The sequence below is a fragment of the Alligator sinensis genome, unplaced genomic scaffold, assembly GCF_000455745.1.
Source record: "Alligator sinensis unplaced genomic scaffold, ASM45574v1 scaffold170_1, whole genome shotgun sequence".
NCBI classification, from domain to species: domain Eukaryota; kingdom Metazoa; phylum Chordata; order Crocodylia; family Alligatoridae; genus Alligator; species Alligator sinensis.
Genome location: NW_005841863.1, coordinates 4,881,698 through 4,902,284, shown reverse-complemented (window position 1 = coordinate 4,902,284; position 20,587 = coordinate 4,881,698). Strand labels below are relative to the sequence as shown.

The 20,587-nt window shown below is 40.2% G+C and overlaps 1 protein-coding gene across 1 annotated transcript in view; it reads left to right on the top strand.

The window, feature by feature from the left end:
• Positions 1-20,587, top strand: part of PEPD (peptidase D) — a 221,878-nt gene that overhangs the window by 20,097 nt on the left and 181,194 nt on the right. Inside the window, exon 4 of the mRNA XM_006016614.2 lies at positions 18,381-18,444. Coding sequence (XP_006016676.1) covers positions 18,381-18,444 — 64 coding nt within the window. The remainder of the gene's footprint in view (positions 1-18,380; positions 18,445-20,587) is intronic.

Sequence of the window (20,587 nt, the reverse complement as noted above, 5' to 3'; positions counted from 1 at the left end):
TAAGTCAAAATTAGCTTTGAAAGAGAAACAGCAAATGAGTTTGCCTTGTATCCTGTTTTGTTTATCTACTGCGATTTGCCTTGAAAGTGCTCTTCTACGTGCATTTGAAAGGTACTATCAACCCCTTGATGAGGCCTGTCGTTTAACATCAGAGAAATGTAAATCCTTTTCACCTTTGTATTATCCTCTGTAGTCTGGGGTCTTAAATATATCAGTAACATTTAGTGTCCTAGTCCATACTGGAAAGCGCTTTTAATTTGTCTCATGATGCATTGCCTTTTATATAAGACAGTTTTGAAGTTCTCTACTGTATTGAGACAGAAATGTGTGGAGTGTGTGAATCTTAATAGCGCCTTAAAATTCATACAGAACATTTGTATCAGCTACTATGCAGTTCTTTTGTTTACCGGGCAAGTTTCTGTTGTTTGTAATGTTATGTACAACTGTTGCCCTTGTGTGGCTTTTTCACAAGGTTGAAGCTATTAAATCCCGTCTTGCTATACATTTAAGAAAATCTACATTAAGATCTGTAAGGTAAAATTTACTCTGTGGACAGATAGGCAAGGGAGAAGAACTTATCTTGCAAAATGAAGCTTTTATGCTTTTTTTTCTCTTGGTTTTTGGCCAAAAACAATAGTATTTAAGACAGAATTTGCTTACAGATGGACAGTGTTAGTTTACAAATGGAATCATGAATATTATAATTACCCTAATATCACCAGCTGCAATCTTTTTCCATCCACTGTTTTGCTGCTTTTCAAGCTAGTGAGCTTTCTGGTTGCTAATGCAATATCAATTAACTGTTGAAATATTGATGCAGAACTTTAATGGATGCTTTCTAACATTATCCTGATGCAGGACTTAAAATATAGTGAGTGGGACATTAAGTACAAAAATGTGATGCAGGCAGGGGTGGGGATGATAGAGTTCAGTTTCATAAGTTAAAGACCTTGAGGAGGCAAAAGGTAACGCTTGAATATCAGCAGGGTGATAGAGGTAGCATGCTACTTCAGTGAAGCAGAGGTGACTGGAGTCTGGTTGAAACTAGAACAATAAAGTGATGTCTCGGGAAGGGTGAATGCTAATGAGGGTTTGTGAAAGATGCTTTTGCTAACAGAGTATGGACATCTGTGGCACTTTCGACAGCGTGGGTTTCAGCTATCAAGTAAGTACCCAAGCTACTAGGCAGACTTGTACAATGAGGTTTTACTGCCGTCTACTTGAGTTAGTACAGGTGAGTCTACACATGCTGCAGTTGCACATCTTGATTGCAGTGCAGGCCTAGCTATAAAGTCTTAGGAAGGATTCTTATTAGTTGCTGTTTGTATTGGGAATGAGAACAGAAGCCAGTGTTGGGATATGGCACAATTTTGTGGTGGTTTCAAGAAGGACCTGTGGATTCACTGCTGTCTAAAGTGACTGCGTATATATGGTAATTAGGTTGTCAGATCATGAGCATGTCCTAGCACCAGGATGGGCTGTTCCTTGGTTAAAGGACCTGTCCCAGCAATCCACTGAGGAGTGCTATTTTATATCATGCCATTGATTCCACTGCCTTGTCTTGTGTGGGGGGAGTTTCCCAGGATGTCTTATATGAGTAACTTGTTTTTGTAATCTCTGATTTGAACAGGGTATTTTCAAAATTTCAAGCACAATACATGGCTGTAAGCATTTTTGAATGTAGAAATGTATTGGTATATCTCTTAGTCAAGTTTGTGGTGCAAAGCTGTTAGGTGTTTTTTATATACTTAGGAAGAATTAAGTTGATATAATTGCATATCTTTCACAGAGACTTCAATTTTACTAATTAATGCTGCACCTGCCATTTACCTCTCCTTAATTATAAATGACAGAACTAGTCAGTGTGCTGATTAAAGCTATTTTGTAAAGTAAAACATACTGTACAGCAGCTGCTTTGTGTGGAGCACATGCCAAAATAACTTAATTGCCTTGCCATATATAAAGAACGGTTTTCATGAAAACAAACATTTTAACTCTTTCATGTTTTCACTGAAGAAATAGATATTAAAAGGAGTCTGAGCAAATATTTATATACAGTTTTGCATGACTTTTTTGGAAATGTTAAAATACTATTTTATCTTTTAATGTCTGAAGTGATAATCTATTCAGGCACTCCATTTTAAATAACAACTTCATGAAAAAGCTGTCTTTGACTGGTAGCTATCTTTATTCATAATTATGCTGCAACATTATGTGTAAGCTTCAAAGCTCTACAGTGTCAATCCTTGTAGTGTTTAGCAAGCACATGAACATCACTTTACTATTATGACTTTCTACATTGGGAGCCTAAGTTGTAACTGATTTTCAGAAATGCTAGGTACCTACAGCAGCTTCTGCAAATTTAATAGATTTCATAGACATTAGGGGTTGGAAGAGACCTCATGAGATCGAGTCCAGTCCCCCTGTATATGATACCCCATAACTCCATGCACACAGCCAATGGCAGTTGAGAGAATAGGACTCTGTTCTCTCCCTGACTCTTACTAGTATAGAAGCTGTGACACCCCTCCCCTTGGTGCTGATTGGCAGAAAGGCCCCAGTAGGCTGGGGGGAAGTGAGGGGGCAACCACCATCTTGTCTACTGCCCTTCATGTCACCCCACCAGCTGGCAACTTCCCTTCCCAGCAGCAAGGACTGCTGGCTTCCATTGGGGAGCCAGCATTTTATATGTATTAAGTTGTTTTTTATTGCTGATTTTGCAGATTTTGCGGACAATTCCGGATTTCAGTTTCCATGAAATCTGCAAAACCGCAAATTAAGTAGGTCCCTACTGATAAATATACTTATATTAACTAAATTACCAAGATAAAAACAGAGGAACACAACACCACATTTTCCAGTGGCCACTTCTATACTGTTCATATAATTTTAACAGGAAATACACAATTTTGCAAGTTACAAGTCTTATCAGAACCTCACCCATTCCTCCCTCCACCCTAGAAACCATTTGAAAAAGTAATGTTACAGCTTCTATATGGGTAAGGGTCAGCGAGAGACCCGAGTCCTATTCTTTCATCTGCCATTTGCTGTATGCATAGAGTTATGGGGTATCATTTGCAGAAGCTGCTTTAGGTGCCTAGAATTTCTGGGAGCCCAAGTTGTGACTGATTTTTCAATGTTTTAACCAGTGTAGAAAGTCATAACAGTAAAGTGATGTGCTTGTTAGACATTACAAGGATTAGCGTTGCAGAGAGATGCCTGCCTGCCTGCATCTTATTTAGTCTAAAAAGTCTAAATAATAGTCTTATTTAGTCTACATCTCCCTTGCCTCCTGCTAGAGCTGTAGTGCTAAGGTAAGCGTCCTTAATCCCTCCCCCCACCCCCCAGTATTCCTTATTTTATATTGTGAGAAGCAAGGATTTCTTAGGGTCATATCTTTTATTGGGCCAGCTATGTAGTTGGAATAATTAGACAAGCTTTTTGAATGCAAGACCTTCTTCTTCAGGTCACTTTTATATTGGAATTCACAGCACTAGCAGGAATATCTGGTGCAGTGCACTGAACTAATCACATTTCAGTTGTATCTGTGAGTCCTGGGTTTTTTTGCGGAAGCATGCCATCTGGTTTTATTCAAGGATGTAAAGGCTGTTTATTTGGAAGGTCAGTTGCAGACAAAGAAATGCCTAGAGGAGATTTTATGAGTGCTCCAGCAAGACTCGGCACTACCACCACTCTTTCACAAAAGGCCTTCCTGCTGTTTGCTTAGTGTTGTCCATTTGCAAAATTTAAATGTAAAAAATCTTAAATGGTAAGCCCTTGCTTTGAGGTGTTTATGTATATGCACTCTTGAAGGAAAAGTACAATCAAATCTATATAGTAGTACTCTCATCACTGGCTGTATTGCTCCATTTTTTCTCAGTTGCTGCTCATTGTCTACCTTTTCTTATATTCTTTTCCCCACTTCTCTTACAGCAAACTTGAGACTTTCCCATACTGAGAGGGAGACCGATCTAAAATACTCTTCAGGATAATGCTTCCTAAAAGGCCATAATCTAGGTAGATAAATAGGGGAAATCAGATTGTTTGGGTGAAGAGGAGAAAATATAGAGTAACAGGTGAACCTAGTGGGGGAAAAAACAGATGAGATCCAAAGTGGGTAACAAGACAGAAATATTCTCATAATTCATTGTATTCCCCCTCTAGTCCTTACATTTAAATATCTGAACTTTAACTTTTTCTTCTGTTCCTTGAATATCAGAGTTCTGTGATCTTCTGAATTAGGAAGGCATCATGGTTCAGTGGAAAGGGCTTTGGGCTAGGTGGTATAGATGGTAGTTTTGTTCCCTGCTTAGTGACTTATTGTGCAGCTTTGGGCAGGTCACTTCAACCTATGTGCCTTGGATTTCTGGTATGTAAAATGTGGATGATATTTGTCTTTCTTCTCAAGCTCTTTTTTATTTCTTGTAAATCTCTGTCAAAATGTCTAGTGCTATTTCTTTGTATACCAGCACCATGGAAGATGGCAGAAATGGATCCATCTTCTTTGACAACTCTAGAAGTTGCTGTAATACACTGTTGGTGTGGCATGCTGAAATATGGGGGGGGGGTTGTGGGGAGATGCTTTTCTAAATAGAATCTGAAGAGCAGTGTTATGCTTCTCTGAAGTCAGTCAAACATTGGTCTCAAACAAATCTAAACAGACTGTATTAAGCCACAGGCAGTTCCTCTGAGGTCCCAGCGTTTCATAAATACCCTGGAGCTAAGAAGTGATAAGTTTTAACTTTTTGTTTTATCTATTTCTGAACGATGCACAGATGTCCCCAACTGATGGGCCCCTATTGTGTATTATTCTGCTATAATTTCATATCCGTCAAACAATTATCGCATTATAGAATTTGGTCAGTCGTTATGACCAGTGTGAGGTGTGAAAGGCTCCTTTAATTAATTGTTTCTAATTCCTTGTGTTGTACAGTCTACCACGTCCAGAAATTGTTTATAGACTTGTATTATATTTATAGATGTTATAGAATTTTAGGGTCAGAAGGGACCTCAGTAGATCATTGAGTCCAATCCCCTGCCCTGCTGACCCCAGCTAGGTGCTTGTCCAGTCGTCTCTTAAAGACCCCCAAGGTACGGGAGAGCACCACCTCCCTTGGAAGCCCGTTTCAGATTTTTGGCAACCCTCACCATAAAGACATTTTTCCTAATGTCCAATCTATATCTGCTCTCCATCAGTTTATGGCCGTTGTTCCTAGTAACCCCAAGGGGTGCCCTGGTAAACAGAGGGTCCCTATTCCTTTCTGTTGTCCCCCCCATCCCGTCCCCCGCCTCCAAATTTGTAGACTGCCACAAGATCCCCTTACAGCCTCCTTTTACTAAGGCTGAAGAGATTCAGGTCCCTCAATCTCTCCTTGTAGGACCTTATCTGCAGGCCCTTAACCATACGACTGGCCCTCCTCTGGACCCTCTCAAGGTTATCCACATCCCTCTTGAAGTGCAGCGCCCAGAATTGGATGTAACACTAGCTGCGGTCTTACCAATGCCGCATAAAGGGGAAGTGTCACCTCCCTGGACCTGTTTGGGTAATTTTAAGTAATGTATTTATGTGATCTAAGAGTCCTGTATTCTCTGTCACTTCTTACATGTAACTGGATTCAGCCATAAGACCTGGCTACACTTGCAAATTTGATTACTTTGCCTTTTGTAGTCAGAAGCATCAGGCTGAACATTTGCCTGTCAATTCAGTTCCTCTTTGAGTCCATTTTGTTTATTGGCTTCTCAAAATCGCACTTCTTGTGGAGTACATCAAAGCAACAGGCGAAAACAGCTTTCTTGCATGCACATTTGTTAATCTTTCATGGCTTAAAACAAATGTAAAGAAAATGAGAGAGCTCATTTTTACTACTAATCAGTAGCTCGGGTCTGAGCCCATTTAAGTTATTTTATGTTCTGTATCTACTGGCTTTTTTCTCTCTTGTTTATAAAAGTGAAATTCCTTTTGGATGCAGAGGTGATTGCTTCCCCTCTTTTTTTCTCATTTGACAAGGTCAAGAATGTTTTCTGTATCTTGCAAAACCTCCCATGTTGTTTTTCTAGCAGTTCTTGACACCCTCTTGTTTGGTTAACATTTTGCCATCTGTTAACCTGATGAAATTGTAAAGAAGAGGGAGTTTATTGGTGAATTTCTCTTGACAACATTAAAGTGTCCTTCTTTCCTCTCTACTTGCTTCAGTTCTGTGTAGTTTGTTTTGTTTCTGTTCAGCTTGTTTAATCATCACTAACCTTTTGATTTCTTTTTTTCCCTGTGCAATTTCATTGTAATTTCCACCTGAGTTTAAATGCATTCTGTATAAAGGACGAGAAAGCTGTAGTTTTGGCCATTTGGAGTGTAATTTTCAGAAAGCTAAACTTGGGCAATTTGAATTCAGTGTTCACAGTGTGTTTGTGTGAGCACGGCTCTGCACAGTAGGAATGGCAGTTGACACTTGACTAGTTTTAATGACTTCCTCACCTATACGGTTGTAATTGCCAGTACTGCATGAAGACACAATAGGTGGGCTTGTATATGCACATAAGTTGCTTATTAGAAATCCACCCCTTCAAGACCTACCGAACTAATAATAAAATGAACATTTACATTGTGTTGCTCTAAAATGAAAGGGTGTAGCATTTACTGTACCCAGTTTAAGGGTAGACTGCTTAAAGTACGCGGCCTGTCTCTAGATGGGGAGAGGGTGCATGCAGCAGTTCGCTGCTCCTGGGAGTGATCTTGGTATAAGTAACTCCAGGTGGGGGGAGCAACAGGTGGGATAGGAGGGGGGTTGATAGTTCTGTTGGGGGGATGTTGCCTGGTTGAGGGGGGGAGGAGGGTAGGGGTTGGAGGGCTAAAAATAACCCACTCAGGGTCAAGAGGTGGGATTAGCACAGTCTCAGGGCTGGTGCGAGTGTCCTGGGGCTGTGCTGTAAATATATGCAGGTGTTCACGAGATCGGATTTACCCTTTCTGATTGGCCAGTTTAACCCCTTGGAACACCTACACAGATGGGCATTTAGATCAATCTAACCTTGGTTATTAAATGTAATGCCTGTATGTATCCAAAGTGAATTTGGAGTGGGTGTAGGGGCATTGTCGAATACAATAATGCATAGTTCTCCTTCAGGCAAAAATGTTCTTGTTCCTGTATCCCTTCTAGCTTTAGCTCTCCTGTGTCGAAGCTTTCTGAATTCTCTTGCTCTCATTAGAGGGTTGAGAGCTTCCATAGATTCTTATTTAATGAAGACCATAAGGTGCATAAGAGGTGCAGGACCTTTTAAGAAACTACTTTCAGATTGCTCTGCTTTGAAAAACTTGCATAGCCCTCTTTACACTTTATTTTAGTAGATAGGTATCTATTCTGCTTTTAGCTCCTGCTTCATTAATCTTATTTATAATTGCTACTTGTAATATCATCACTTTTTGATAATGCTGAGGCTAACCTGCAGTAAGTTGGTGGACAGGGCTTATGGATCTGCATTTTAATTGCATTAAACCAGTCTTTAGTATGGCATGTCTTGCCTGGCGTCAGAACTTATTGTCTTTCTCCCTGACACTAATAGAATCTCAAAATGGCTGCTGACTTTCATTTAGAAGGTATTACCGAACCTTTTTTAAAGTAAATTGAATGAATGACAATGGTATTTTTAGCTGAAGACAGACTTCAGCAATTGGAAATTGCAGGTGGCTCTTATTATTTGGCCCTGTTGCATATTCAGTAAGCATGCGGGTGGCCAGACAGCCTGGAATATTTCGTTGTTGTCCATGTTGTGTGGTATTAATGTAATGTCTTCCTTTCACAGGAGACCCGTTACCTGATATTTGAGCTTGCTTTAGTATGTATCTGTTGTTTTCTTTAGAGACGTAGTAGTGCAGTAAGCCCACAGTTCTCTGTGCATAATTGTATACAAACAAGACCAGCTGAAATGGCAACACAGACTTCTGTATAACCATCAGGCCACCTACTGCTTGATTATACGATGGTCATAAATCACTAAGATATAAATTAACTTTCTTGCATCAAGTCTTTGACCTTTACATTTTGTACTCCAAAAATGATTAATACTTCTTATAAACATAAAAACGACAATGTTTTCCACACTGACACTTCTCACCTGTGTCGCAGGTCAACAAGAGAACGTAACTGATAGGATATGCTAAATGTACCTGAATGGATTGGGAAGTTCAAGACCAAAGAATAGCATGGGATCAAAGAGGGGAAAGAAAGAAGGCTGGCTGAGTTATAATTTATGCTACTCCTATTACTGCTAGGTAGAAGTGGTAGAATTGTTCATAATGATGCATTAAAGGGAGAAGTATTTAGTAAATATTTTTGTTCTGTTCTGGTGGGGGGGCGAGAGGAGGGAGCCAGATAATGAACTCGTATCACATGATTATGACAACCCTTTCCATTCCAATAGTAATAGGTGAGCTGGAATACTACTGCTTCTAAAATTAGATGCTTTAAAATCAGCAGTTGTGGATAACTTGTGTTCAAGAGCTTTAAAAGAATTGGCCAAGGAACTCTCTGGACTGCCAGTACTAATTTTTCAGTACCTCTTTGGACACTGGGGGCGTTTTAAGAAAGCCAGAAGAAATCCAGTCTTTAAAAAAATGTGAAGGAGGCAAAGTGGGTAATTGTAGGCCTATCAGTCTAATGCTGATCCTGAGCAAAATAACAGAACTGCTGCTATGGGACTCTTATTAATAAAGCATTAAAAGAGGGAGCAATAAGCAATGCCAGTAAACATGGGTTTATGGAAAGTGAATTCTGTCAAACTAACTTGATAGTGCTTTTTTTAAAAGTGAGATTGCAAACTTAGTTAATAAAGGCAGTAGTGGTGATGTATTATGCTTTGACTTTGGTAAAGCATTTGACTTGTTATTGCACTAAGGAAGTGAGCTGATACAGATTTTAACATACTGTACATTAAAGGGATTAAAATTGGCGGATGGTAGTAATGGCACAAGGGTGCTTTTATGGCATTGAACAGAGCTCATCAGTTCTTGTCCCTGCATACTTAATACCTTCATCAATGACTTAAATATCAAACTCATCCAGGCTGGATCTGGGCTGTGGGGCTCCACCATCAGGGTAGATAAGCAGCTGAACATGAGCTCCTGTGGCCACAAGCTGAGGTTATTGGTAAATTGAAGACAGTTCAGAGAAGATCCAAGAACAGCATTAAAGTATTGGAAAATGTACCTTATAGGTAGTGTCCCATGTTTTCAGTTTTTATTTTCAAAAACACATCTGGGAATCTTTCAGGGTTTATTTTCCAAACATAAAAACCAGATTGAAAATTGGGATAAAAGGAAGAAAAGAAAAATCGGTTTAAATTGGGGAAAATACTAATATGTTCCTATGCTGGGGAGGGAGGGAGGGAGGGAGTAAGGCTGGGACTAGGGAAGGGGTGGGGGGAGAGGCATGGCGCAGCCTTTTGGCCGCTTCCAGGGCTGCAGCAGGGAGCAAAGCGGAGGGAACTGTCAGTGGGTGCACGGCGTGGCTCTTGCTGCTATATGCACCCAAGAAGGCTGCAGGCTGGGGGACTGTGCTGGGCTATTCCCAGCGGGGCGCATGGCCCCAGATCTGTGTGCAGGATAAAAGCAGGCTGCCGCTGCAGGCTGGGGCCAGCAGTGGCACTTTCTGGTGCTTGTGGTGAATGGCAGCCTGCTTTCTTCTGGTGTGCAGATCTAGGGGCATGTGCCCCCCTGGGAAGAGCCCGGTGCAGCCCCCCAGCCCTCCCAGGGTGCACGTAGCAGAAAGAGCTGTGCCCCACACCCACACTGACTTACAGTTCCCTCTGCAGCTGGCATTGGCTGTTCCCAGGGCCTCTGCAATGGGGGCTGGGGTGAGTGGAAACGAGCAGAGCCCAATGGGGCACGAGGCATGGCGTAGTTTGTCCCCACTCACCACAGCCCCTGCTGCAGTGGCCTCGGGAGTGGCCAACATTAGCTGCCTGCAGCTGCTGGGCTGTGCTGTGCCCTGAACCCCACAAGGCTCTGCTTGTCCCTACTCACCCCAGCCCCTGGGCTGCACCATACCGTGATGCAGGCAGCTGGTGTCAGCTGCTCTGGGGATCACTGCAGCAGTGGCTGGGGTGAGTGGGAACAAGCAGAGCCCCAGGGGGCACTGTGTGCGGTGCAGCTAGTTCCCACTCACCCCAGCCCCTGCTGCAGTGAACAGGGCTGGTCCTGCCCCTCTGCTCCCTGGCCAGAGCTCTGGTGGAGACTGCAGGCATAGCAGGGACTGCCTGGCTTTCCCCTGTTCCACACCCCGCCTCCCCCCTTGCTGTTCGCTCCTTGCTGCTCAAGCATGTATGCCCCCCTCCCTCCCTCCACACAAGCATACATACAAACAGACATAGACAGACATGTAGACAAAACCACTCTAATAAGATGTTATAGTTACCAGCAGAGGTTGTTCAATGTTAGCACTGGGTGGCCAGCCCAGGCTTATTGAGGGTGATGAGAGTGGGGGTGAACAGACATGCCTGTGCTCCAGGAGGTTGCAGAGAGTGGATTCCCTCATCATGGCTTGTCTGCATCTCACTTTTATTGGGATTTCAAGTCTTTGTTCAGCATTGGGGTTTTTCCATGCTCAGTTTTTAATTAGAGGTTGTTTCTTATCCATCTTCTGGTTATCTCAACTTGAAGTCATTCCAATAAAGTTGGTGTCTCAGAGTTGGTATTTCAGTCTTGAAGCATTGTGTAGTTGGTATCTCTGCCTTGAAGTATTGTGTAGTTCAAATGGCAGGATATACAAAATTCCTTCTTCTCACTATCTTCTTTGCACCTGATCACAGATGAGTTCTTCAGCCATTCATTAATTAGCTTAATTAGTTTATTGTCTGGTAACTCATACGTTAGTGCCTTGTTGCGTACACAGTCGGTTAAATCTTCGTCTGTTTTCATGCAAATAGTTACCATTTTTTCACCATTCACCCTCTCACACAGACGCTCACGTACACAGGGCATACAAAGTTCATTTACTCATGTCAAGCAGGGAACAAGCACAAAATGGAGTTTTAGTTGTTCATAAAAGACAAAAAATAAAGCTAAAACAATCATAGAGGTTTATCAATTCAATACTGTTATCATTTAAGCATAATAACTAATTTGCAAAAAATCATACTATACCATATCCCACAGCATGTGGTATGCTAGCTAATGCTGAGAGGTGTCTGTGTGTGTATCTCCAATTTGACTGGGATACGACAAAGGGAGATAGGACAGTGTCTGCTTAGGGCTTTTTGGAGCTAATCAGCAGGTCAGCTGGTAATGTCCCTCTGTCCTGCCCTTGGATAAAGTTGCTTAAGAAGAGCTTGAACTAATGAGAGAGGCTTTTGTTTTCTTGGTGGGCTGCTAAATACTGTTATCAGCTCCCTTGCTTGTAAGTTTGAAGACAGTATGAAGAAGCAGGGAGAAGGAGATTGAAAAGCTCAGTATCATCAACAGATGCATGCACTGCACACATACCCCCTTTGCCTCAGAGTGCTAGCTGAGGGCTGGCAACACTCCTGTCCCTTGAGCAGCAAGCCGGGAAAAGCCTGGGATTGTGCAGGCCAAGGTGGGGGTTTAAACCCCTTCCTAATCAGAGCCTCCTGCCAGGGCCTGGCCATGCCCCTTCTCAGCTCAGCACTGGAAGGGAAGGGAGGGCTGCTCTAGTGCCCCCTGGCTTCTAGCCTGAGCCACTACAGGCATGTGCCTGTATTTCCTCAGTCCAGAGGGAATGTCTGTACAGTTGCAAACCAGTTCAACCTAGGTAGATTAGACTAACCTACAAAGATTGAATCAAGTCAGGCTGAGGCTTTTTGAATGTCTGTCCCTAGTCATAAAGAGAATCTCCAGGGGCTCAGTTTACTTGGCAAAGTAGGTCAAAGAGAAGGTCATTGGGTGGCTTGATCACAGCCAATAAGAATAACTTTGGGAGCAAAACTGATGATGTGTTCTTTACTCCAGCAGGCAAGGATATAACAAGATTGGATATCTTGATATTGAAGCTAGACATGTTCAAATTAAAAATCAGATGCATATTTTTAATAATAAGGTAAATTAGGCATTGGAACAACTTTTAAGTGTTGCAGTAAATTTTCTGTCTCTAGCAGTTTTTAACTAGTTCAGACGAATTAATTCAGTGAAACCTTTAGTCTATGCCATATAGGAGGTCAGACTAGATGATTTCTCTCAGGGGCGACGTGTAGGGGGTGCATGCAGGTGCACCCCCTGAGTCTGGTGGCGCACCACCAACACCGCTGGCGGTGTCTGCAAACGGTCCGTGATCCCCGCTGGCCGCTGCCGTCTGCAGGAGCTCCCCTGCTTACCGCCACCGTGCCCCTCCCCTTCCCCCCCAGCTGCTGGGGGCATGAGTCGTTCATGATTTCTCTGGTCCCTTCTGGTCTTTTAAACTTTGAATCTACTGTAAATATCATTATTATGCATGCAGAATATATGTGAAAATAACATTAAAGGCAAGACAAACTGACAAAGTAAGACAGCCCCTGCTGAGGCTTTTTGCAACACCTTGGAATTTAATGGCATTTTAGTTGTATGTTGCAGACTAGTGCAGTTTTCTGTGGCTCTTTACATTTTAATAAGAGTCCCAAAAGGTTAAAGTTGTGCTTAACCCCACCCCCCTCCCCCCCGACATCTCTGTATAATTTACAGTAACAAAATAAATGCTCTCTGCAGATTTAGCTTTGTAGAATTCATGCAAAGATCTTGGATTTCAAGCTTGTGTCTTTGCTTTCCAAATGCAAGTGGTCTTGCATAACATGCCTGTAATTGTTGGCACATTGACTGCTTTAAGTGGGATTTGAACAATGTCTGCAGAGATACTATTAGAATAAATATTTCAATTTTATAGGATAAACTTGGACATACAATATATTCCAACTGTTATGTAGTATCTATACTGTATTTATAGTTGGCATCCTTGTCCGGGATATGCAGTTGTGTTCAGTGCTCAAAATGACTATCGCTTACTTTGAATGAGGACACACAATGGCAATTACTCTGTTTTTACCTATATCATGATCTGAGTTATAAGTGATAGTGACACTTAGCACTGCATGAACAATTGGTTTTTTAGTGTCTGAATGGTAGAAACTATTGTTAGTCTGTAAAGTATTTAGACAGGAATAATAGGGATTATTACAAATTAAAGATTCTCTCCTTTCAATCTGTAATACCAGATTTAATTATTTTTTTTAAGCTTTTATTTTAGCCTGCTGGTGAGCTGCTTTTATAGCTGACTTTTTATTGTAGGGTAACCTGGCATATGTGGCTGACAAGGTGACATTTAAATGACTTTTCTGTAATTAGCATTAAAATCCTGGAAAAATTAACTACTATTCCAACTTTTTTTATCTCTGCCCTTTGGAAAAAAAACCATATTCAAAATGTCAGAGGGGGAACCTGCAGCTTGCCATTTTTTTAAAATTAAGGTGCTGTTCGGCAGAAAGCATTTGAAATTGGCTCTAGGTGACATTATTCACTTGGTAAGTGAAAACTATTTTAACAGATTAAATATTTTTTCCAATCAGAAATATGATCACTTTTATTAATTAACACAAACTAGTAGATACAAATAATAAACAATAAATATTGTGTTAGTGTTTGGTGTGAGATTAGTGAAATACAAAAACTTACAAAGAAGGTATTAATTTAATCTTAGAATGATCCACTGTAAAAAGCTGTCCTTAAATAATTATTAATAAAAATATTAAGTCAGATGTGAAAAAACACTTACTCATCAGAAGCAGTAGTTGTTCCCATAGTGAAGATTGTTTGAAACCGTTTTTTCCAAATAAGAGGAAAAAAATCATTGTTAAAGGTACCAAACATTTATAAATTGGCTTAGATATCTGCATTTCATTCAGGAGTAGCTGTAACCTGTTATATTCTATTCGCAAATTATGCTTAGCATTAACCACTTATTTGGATGTGTCAGATTCTGGGTATGTACAGACATTACGCTTAGACTTAAAACTTTACATAAGTTTGGGGAGGTTAGATTGGGCAAAAAATGCCTGGCTTGATTTAATGTAGTTCACTTAAGGAAGTATACTATGCAGATTAGACTAACCTATGCCTGATCTAAATGAACATGTGTACGTGTGCCCCCTTGTATGCCCCTGCTCTCCTCCTGACCAGGCTATTTTTATCCCATTGATTTCCCTCCCCTTCTTCACTCGCCATGGACCAACTAGTCCCCACCACAATTTCACCTCCCCCTCCCCCCAGCCCAGCTGATTTAGATTTTGTTGGTCCCAGCATGGCTTCTGGCACCAGCAGACGTATACATAAGGGAGGATCTGATCTATGATCATCACTCAGCTTAAAGCAAGTCACACGATCATAGATCAGGTCCTGCGAACATGTGCATGTGTACTCCTGTGCAATGTAGTCAACTATACCTTTAAATTATTTTTAGTTAATCCTGGTGTTTAGGATTAAAAATGCAGAAATGCTAGTGAAAGTGTTAAGATAATGTTTGTCTATATCCATAATATTGCTATGTAAATAATTTTTAAAAGAAGTTCAGCATATTTGTAGATGTACTGTAAGAGTTATTTTACTAAAGGTCTTATGGAAGCATAGACTAGAGACTACGTAGTCCAAGGGATTGTGCTGACTTTGGCCAAGTTGGGAATAATGCAGTGGTGAAATGAAGGCTCCCAGTTAGGTCAGTGACAAAAATCTTCCTGGACTTCAGTGAGGTTGGGATTTCATATCATGTGTCTTGATGCTGACTCTGCCCTTAATCCTATACCATCTATAAAGGTTAATCTAGTTGGGTTGAACAAGAAGTTTTGACATTTATATTGAATTACACACTCTAGTCAAATTCTTAGATTTTAGTAGATTCCAGATGCCAGTGCTCTCCATCTAAACCTTTGGTGGTGGTTTCTGTGGGTGAGCTGTCGTTGATAGAAACCATCATTTGACTAAGAGTTTCTTGTAACCTATAATCTGATCTAATATTTTTGTGCCTGAAATTCTTATTTAAAAAGAAAAGAAAGTGTTGTTTCTCACCATTTATTTTCTGTTTGATCTCTCAGCTCGTTTTTGGGTAAACTAGAATCACTGGCTCTTATGTTTGTATTTATGAATTTCATGGTATTTTATATTTTTCATAAAGTCCTAGCTATTGAAATCAAGATACTTTGTCAGTTTGCATTTTCAGGAGGTTTCCAGAACTCATATTTTTAATCTATTCTTTGCATCCACAGCCAGACACACTCTCTGACTCACAAATTGAAGGCAAATAAAAAGGATACACAGTCTGTTGTTTTAAAAAAATCTCATTATTTTTAAAGTAGTTGCATGAGTCTTGCTGTTCCGCCTTTGAATGCAGCAGATTGAGATTCTAGTTGTTTCAGAGTCCTTATCTGTTTCTCCAGTGCAAAAGTTGGGTCATATTTTTGTTCTAATGATGGTTTTGAGAATCAGAATTCTTTAGGCATTGGACATTTCATATTAAATGGATAGCACATATTCAGTGAAACACAAAGTACACCTGCATAACCAGAAACGCCTTGTAGCTAATGAGCATTTGGCACTTTTTGACTGGCAAATGTACTTGACCTTTGAGTTCCTGCCTCAAATGTGCATATTTTCATAGGCTAGTTTAAATTGTGAAACTCATAGATTTAGCACTTCATTTGCGATATCATCAGAAATAATTAAAGAAATTTAAGAATGTGTTTCTATCCAGAACAAAGGCAAATTCAAAACTGTTCAGGAATTGTGGAAAAGGGGTTTCAGCTGAGTATCACGTGGGTAGGAATAGGAAGTGGGGTGGCAGGGTGTGAGAGATGGCTTAAGTCAAGCTGGAAGAGAGTGTGTGTGAAAGTGGAGTATCATTCTCCATTTGTTTCTGGAGAAATGGATTCCAAGCTTGGAGAATAAGCTTTTGGGCAGGGCACCAGCCAAAAGAGCCTTAGGACTGTCAGGCAAGCTCTGCCTCTTCATTTCTCTGTTCCAGAAAGCAAGACTTAAGTATATTCTTGTCAATAAACAGAATTGCAGTAAAGATACCAGACTCCATCAGTGTTTCTTCTAATGAGTCTGAGATTCAGTTTTTTGGCTACCTGCTCAGTCACAAGAGTTAAACAACATGATCTGTTAGTCACACTTCTAGTTGTTTGGAGTCACTGTTGCCACTATATGTTATTACACAAGATCAGCTTTTTTTGGTTAAATGTTGAAACTTCCTTTGAATAAGACTAAGCATACTAAATTGTACACATCCCATTTGTCTCTAAACTGAGCTGCTGAGTTATAGGTAGGGGAGTTTTATAATGTCTAGGCCTTTGTTAGTGGTTCAAAAAATTGCAGGCATCATTTTTTTTTTTTTTTTTTTTTTTTTTAATTCTCAGAAGTGGGTTTGTTTATGTCTCTGGGTATTATTCACACATCTGTTTAAAAAAATTGCTAGGTTTTGGGAGTGGGGTTTAGCTAGTTAGGGGAGACCCAATTTAGAAATGCTGCCTTATATCTTCCACTTGGGTAATCTTTCTAATTAATTTATAGCTTGCTGCATTTTTTTTCCCTTGTAGTGTTCTGCAGTGATTAATCAGAATTTTGAAACTGGCGGTCCATAACAGTGTTTCAAAAGAGAAATCCAGCCTTGAAAAGCTGTAACCAGCTGTCTGAGCTACAGAGATCATGAGTATTTCTTTCCCCAAACGGAGTATAAAATGTATTTGAAAAAGAAGCCTACTTCATACGACATCTGGATTTCAAGTTAGCAGCCTGTAAAAAAAATAAAAATAAAAAAAAAAAAATCTTTTGTTGGGATGCTGCTCATCAGGGTTAAGGGTCTGCCTTTAAATGAGACAAAAATGGACTAAAGCTGTGTGAAATTTTCTGTGGTGTTGATGGACTAGTTACACTGATGTAAACTGTAAGGTAGACTTGTACCAAGGGGCGTGTCTACACGAGATGCTTTACTGAACAGTAGACTAATCTACTGCATAGTAAAGGCTCACTATGCAACTCTGTGCAGCATCTGCTGCATATTAAGATGGTAGAAAACCATGCATTAGCCTACCTGTAAATGCAGGTGGTAGATTTACTGCATATTAGCCAACGTACAATGTTCACGGTTGCATAGCTGACCAGGAACAAACTGCTCGGTCAGGCCAGACAGCAGTGGGCAGGACAACTGTCCCCTCCCTGGCAGTGGCCTATCAGAGAGGGGGCTAGGACAATGTCCCATGCCCCTGTAGCAGGCAGCTCCTGGGTCCCAGCTCTGAAATTGGAGCCAGGACTGGGACGTTATCCCCTGCCCTGGCATCTGCCTGCTGCCAGGGGCCAGCTCCAGTCTCAGAGCTGGGGCAGGCAGCTTGGAGTTGCCTTTACAATAGAGATGAAAGGGGTGAAGGGAATGATCACTCCTGAAAGACAGGTTGCCAGTAAGGATTAGTAGCAGTTTAACATTATGTTTAATATTAAATATAAGGAAAGTAGTAAACTGGCAGCACTTTGCCATGGAACTCAAAAGCAGAAATGAAAACATACTGACAAAAGAATAGAAAATGTTTGTATGAGCAAAAATGCTGGCTAGCCTTTGAACTACTTGCTCTTAAATTGTATTAAATAGAAGGGATAAAATCCAGGATGTTTGAACATAATACAGGAATTATTTACCTTGTGGCTATTTTCTTTCTGAGTTTGTTCAGACATTGGAGACTGAGTAGTACAGTATTTGCTTAGACCTATTTGTCCAGAGCAGGGACTACCACTGTGTCCCATTGTACTTGATTTTTTCAGATGTATGGATCCATATCAACTAAATGAAGCATGAACTGTGAAGAAATAGGTTTATTCCACATGGGATACTGCAAAACCTCAGGAAATTATCTTCCTTCTGTACCTTAGCCATTGTCTGTTATTGAGCTGTGGATTTTTTTCCCTCCTGAGGCTACTTTTTGAGGAAATCCACTCGTAGCTGCTGTTTGGAGGTGGGGGTTGGAATGGAACATATTATAGAACTTGATTGTGCTTCATCACTTAGTTGAAAAGCTCACTTGTTTTCCACTCCTTATATAGAGCAAGATATACATGCTGATACTGTTTTGCTCAGGAGCAATTCATAACCTTACAAAAAGGATGATCTCTTTAAAAGCAAAGGATGTTTTAAGATGGGAAGTTTCAGACTTGGAACAGGTCAAAACCTAGTACTAATGCAACCATAATAAATACTGTATTGTCTTTTTGTAGGAGCTCTTTTCCTATAGACCTCTTTTCTTGGTTTCTTTAGATAAGTGATTGTCTGGTTGGGCTACTAGAGTGGACACTATTTCATGGTATATGGCCTAAACTGTTCTTTCTCATGTCATGGCTAAAACCAGTTGTTTCTCTTTATTGTATTCTAAAGGATTCATCCACCTGAGCACTTCAGAAAGAAATATGCTGTGGATGAAATATATTATACAGATGAGGTAAGTGTCTGCCTTACCTAATATTTTCTCTATGAATACAGAATTTAATAGTTGCTCTGAAAATATAGCAGTAATTTCACACATGCAGATCTTGTTCCCTTAAATATATTAACTTTTATCCCTTTAGTAATCCTTCAATTCCTGAATAACTACTTCATTTTTAGAAAGGTGCTCCTCATTTCAAAACCTTTAAAATCTTACGCTGGCATTGGGAGCGCATGCTGAGCCCTACATATAGATTCATTTAAAAATATACTTAGTAAAGCATATAAATATGCTTTTATACTTAAATAAAAGGCTCAGTAGGTCTTGTTTTGAGAGGTACTGAGGATCTGTGTGAAAACGCATATTGATAAAGAATAGGTTACCAATGCCACCATAGCCCTGAAGAGATTGCAATAGGAGAATGACATGTCCTCAACACTTTGTAGGCTACATATTCTTACTCAGTCAAACTAAGTTTTCCCCTTTTACCATGACATAAATTATTTGAACTATGTCATGGAAGTATCTTACATCCAAGCAGCTACAGGTTTTAATTATTTACTATTACTGTGGAGCCTGAATAAATGCATTCATATTAATTTTTAAAATATGGATAATATCTCTTTCTGTAGCTGTTTCTGAGCAGATGTTATTCACTTATGCACCTGGACAGTTATCTCTTTCAGTAGAAAAGCTCAGCAGGATTGTGGAAGCATTTTTGCCAAGCTCTGTGGGTGATTCTTTGGGAGAGCAGCTTGAAAAAGAAGATTTTGATACTTGTTTCCCCTCAGAATGCTAACCCTGACTCACCAGACCCAAAATTCACTTCAACCAGCTGTGGAAATGTTTTATTTCATTTTCAAAATGCATCCAGTTCTAAACTAAAGTTGTGATAGTTTATTCCCATATGTGCACATTTGAGGAAGCTGTGAAGAGGTTTCTGTTTGACGTATTTGGGTTGGAATCATAGTCTTGTTATCAAACTCGATGTGTCGAATGTAGGAGTACAGAATACAGAAGCTTTATCTGCAAGAATGTTTGACAAGCCATTCCACGTTAGAAACAAAGCCTTATTAGAAAAGAATGACACTTATTGATATTTTGCAGGCATTCTCCCATCAACAAATGCCTTTATGGCAATTGTTCCCATGCTGTGTCTGTGCTTTTATAATTCTTACCTGTGGGAAAGAAAAATATGCAGTTCTCTAAGTTGGGACAATTCAGAGGTCCATGTAAAGATAATTTTTCCCTTTCGGGTGTTCTATTTTAAGCTACAAGCTAGTGAAGTTTTGCAGCATTGCATTTCTCTACCAGATGAATCTGTTTGTGGTTGCATACACACATTCAAATGACCTTGGAGAATTCTCTTGGGTTTGCTTTTCTGGTAGAAAAACTTACCTGGAGATGACTAAATGCTGAGTCCCTGAAGACGAGCTCTTGCAGTGATGAGTAATTTAACCCTGGTTGTTCCCAGGAAGCCATTTTTGCTCTGGGAGAAAAATCTTGAACATCTGTAGTCTTGTTTTATCCTGGGAGAGAAGCAACTCCCAGGAGAACCTGAGCATCTGTATGTGGCCTATATTTGTGCATTTTATCACTTTGGAAGAGGTAAAAGCAAATTGCCAGCAAATGGGGGTTGTAGTGTTAGAATGGCTTTTAGGAACTCCGTGACAATACAGTGTAACCTTAAATACTGCATTGACCAAAACAAACTGCTTGAGAACGCTCCGGCTTCTAAAATTCTATTTTACTTGCAGAAACATGAATGTCTTGTAATTCAAAGGTTTTGGAGGCAATTCTTGCTTAATTTACTAGGCACATGAACTTTGCCAACCCAGGGATGTCAGAGGCCTGATGTACAAGGGTTTTGTAGCTACAGTTGAGAGCCTAGCCTGCTTGGGTTCTTGTGGGTTGTATGTAATAATCATAGAATCTTTTGGATACAAGAAAACTATAAAGCGTAGCCAAGTGCTAGCATGTACCTGTCTTGCCATCTCACATTTGATTTTTTTTTCACTCATGTACTGTGAATCTGGTAATGAGCTGATTTATAATTTGATAGAACATCCACCAAGTGATGAGGTTTGTTTATTAGTCAATAATTGAATTTCAACACCCCCTTCTCTGTAACCCCATTACAGACCTATCTATCTAGATT